We start from the raw sequence: 1,829 nt of genomic DNA on the forward strand, positions 1-1,829 counted from the left end.
ATTACCTGGGCGACAAAAGGGAGACCTCTCACCTTGGCTCTGCCCATGAATACAAATTCGTAATTAAAATAACGTCTCGTTTTAACATTTAAGTGAAGAGAATATTCATTTAATATATCTGTCGTCAATGATAATCGTACCTTTGACTTAAAAATGACCAATTGTTTATGGTATTTGCAGGTTGCAAATAACCCAACGTCACTCGCGGGAACGAGCCTGTATGTGCAACAAAGGGGGCATTCACAATAAAATCATTCCAAAATGGCGACCCACGAAGACGCTGTGATGTTGTCTCGACTTGAAACCTTGAAAGAAGTGAGATCAAAAATGGCGCAGCTTGAAACATTGAAGACTGAGCTCTTGGACCATTTCGAGGACACAGAAAAAGAAGAAGATATGTTGAAAGAGTACAAAAAAGAGATGGATTTCTTGCTGCAAGAGAAAATGGCTCACGTAGACGAGCTTCGTCTTATCCACGCCGATATTAACGTGATGGAAACCACGATAAAACAAGCTGAAGCCGACAGAAACCAATCTTTGGAGAACGCCAGGCGACTTCACGACGAGTACTTACCGTTGAAGCAGCACATCGACGGTATGAGAGCTAGCGTTGGGCTCGAAAAATTGCCCGAGTTGTACGAAGACGACATCAAGCTCACGCCAGATTACTTCGAAAAACAACGGCAGAACTATCAAGTGTTGAGCGAGGAGCGACCGACAGAGCCCGTGATGTCCCCGCGATTGGCCACTGCCCCCGCTGCCCAGCAAATGCAGGTGTCCGGAGTTAGTCGACAGCCGGCGGAGAGGCAACAGCAAACAGGCTTCAGGCAGCAACCACCGCCGATGAAGGCATGTCTGTCGTGCCACCAGCAGATACACCGTAATGCTCCAATCTGCCCACTCTGTAAAGCCAAGTCCAGGTCCAGAAATCCTAAGAAACCGAAGAGAAAGCAAGAAGATTAAAAAAAAATTGTACAACCCTTCATTTAGTTTGATTTTTAAATCCTGTAAATGCTGCATCTTTCAGTCGACCTCCGCAGTTTTGAAACATTTTTCCTAGAACTTAGGAAGAAAAACTCCGTCGATGTAAACACTGACCTTGACTCTCAGACCACAGTTTTTCTCGAGGGTCTATGCTCAGACTCACAATTTATGCATAAAATATTTCGAAGAGAATTATAATCACACCAGAAACTTACTCCCATCGTATTTAGATATTTTACTTATTTTGCTGCTTTCTCGATATTTGAAATTTATAAACATAGCAAATGACTACGGCTTGTTTACTTCAGAAGTACAACTGTTGTATGTTGTGTGTATCATCAAGATTGCAAAGAAAGGAATGTTTAAGGGTCTGGGCTTTGCAGCCTACTTGGTATTTTTCAGCTGAGTTGTTGAATTAATTAGTAAGAGCATATCGAAATTTCATTCGCTAAAATTTTTAATGTTGAAAGCAATGTTGTGTAGTGAGTGAATAGCAAAATACCCTATTCAAACGAAAATGATTATAAGAAATTGAAAATGGCGTGAAATTAAGCTCTTTATATTTCTCTCACAACTTAGCATTTTTATTTTACCCAAACTTGCTACCAGCACTGCCCAAGTAAGTTTGCGTACAGTGCTGTATCAGATAGTCCCCCAACAAAGACATTCCTTTTTAAACATGAAATACTACTTTCAAAGCACTTAGATTTTATTTTCATGTTTATTGATGCTGTACATTTGTCTGTGAAAGGGTCTGTGGCTATAACTTTTGATGATGGTGTTCTCTATTTTTTTAATTTCAACTACTACAATTACTTCTACTCCTCAGAGCTTGGTGAGACTTA

General features: G+C 40.5%; 1 protein-coding gene across 1 annotated transcript; it reads left to right on the top strand.

Annotated features, from left to right (window-relative positions):
• Positions 1-234: 234 nt before the first annotated feature.
• Positions 235-1,099, top strand: LOC139135740 (zinc finger C4H2 domain-containing protein-like). The gene has a single exon (XM_070703408.1). The coding sequence runs from the start codon at positions 262-264 to the stop codon at positions 961-963; it is 702 nt and encodes a 233-aa protein (XP_070559509.1). The 5' UTR covers positions 235-261; the 3' UTR covers positions 964-1,099.
• The last annotated feature ends 730 nt before the right edge of the window (positions 1,100-1,829 follow it).

Source organism: Ptychodera flava, chromosome 1, assembly GCF_041260155.1.
Source record: "Ptychodera flava strain L36383 chromosome 1, AS_Pfla_20210202, whole genome shotgun sequence".
NCBI lineage: Eukaryota > Metazoa > Hemichordata > Enteropneusta > Ptychoderidae > Ptychodera > Ptychodera flava.

Excerpts from the sequence above, each read along its gene's own strand:
- LOC139135740 (XM_070703408.1), top strand. The coding sequence starts at position 262 with ATGGCGACCCACGAAGACGCTGTGATGTTGTCTCGACTTGAAACCTTG.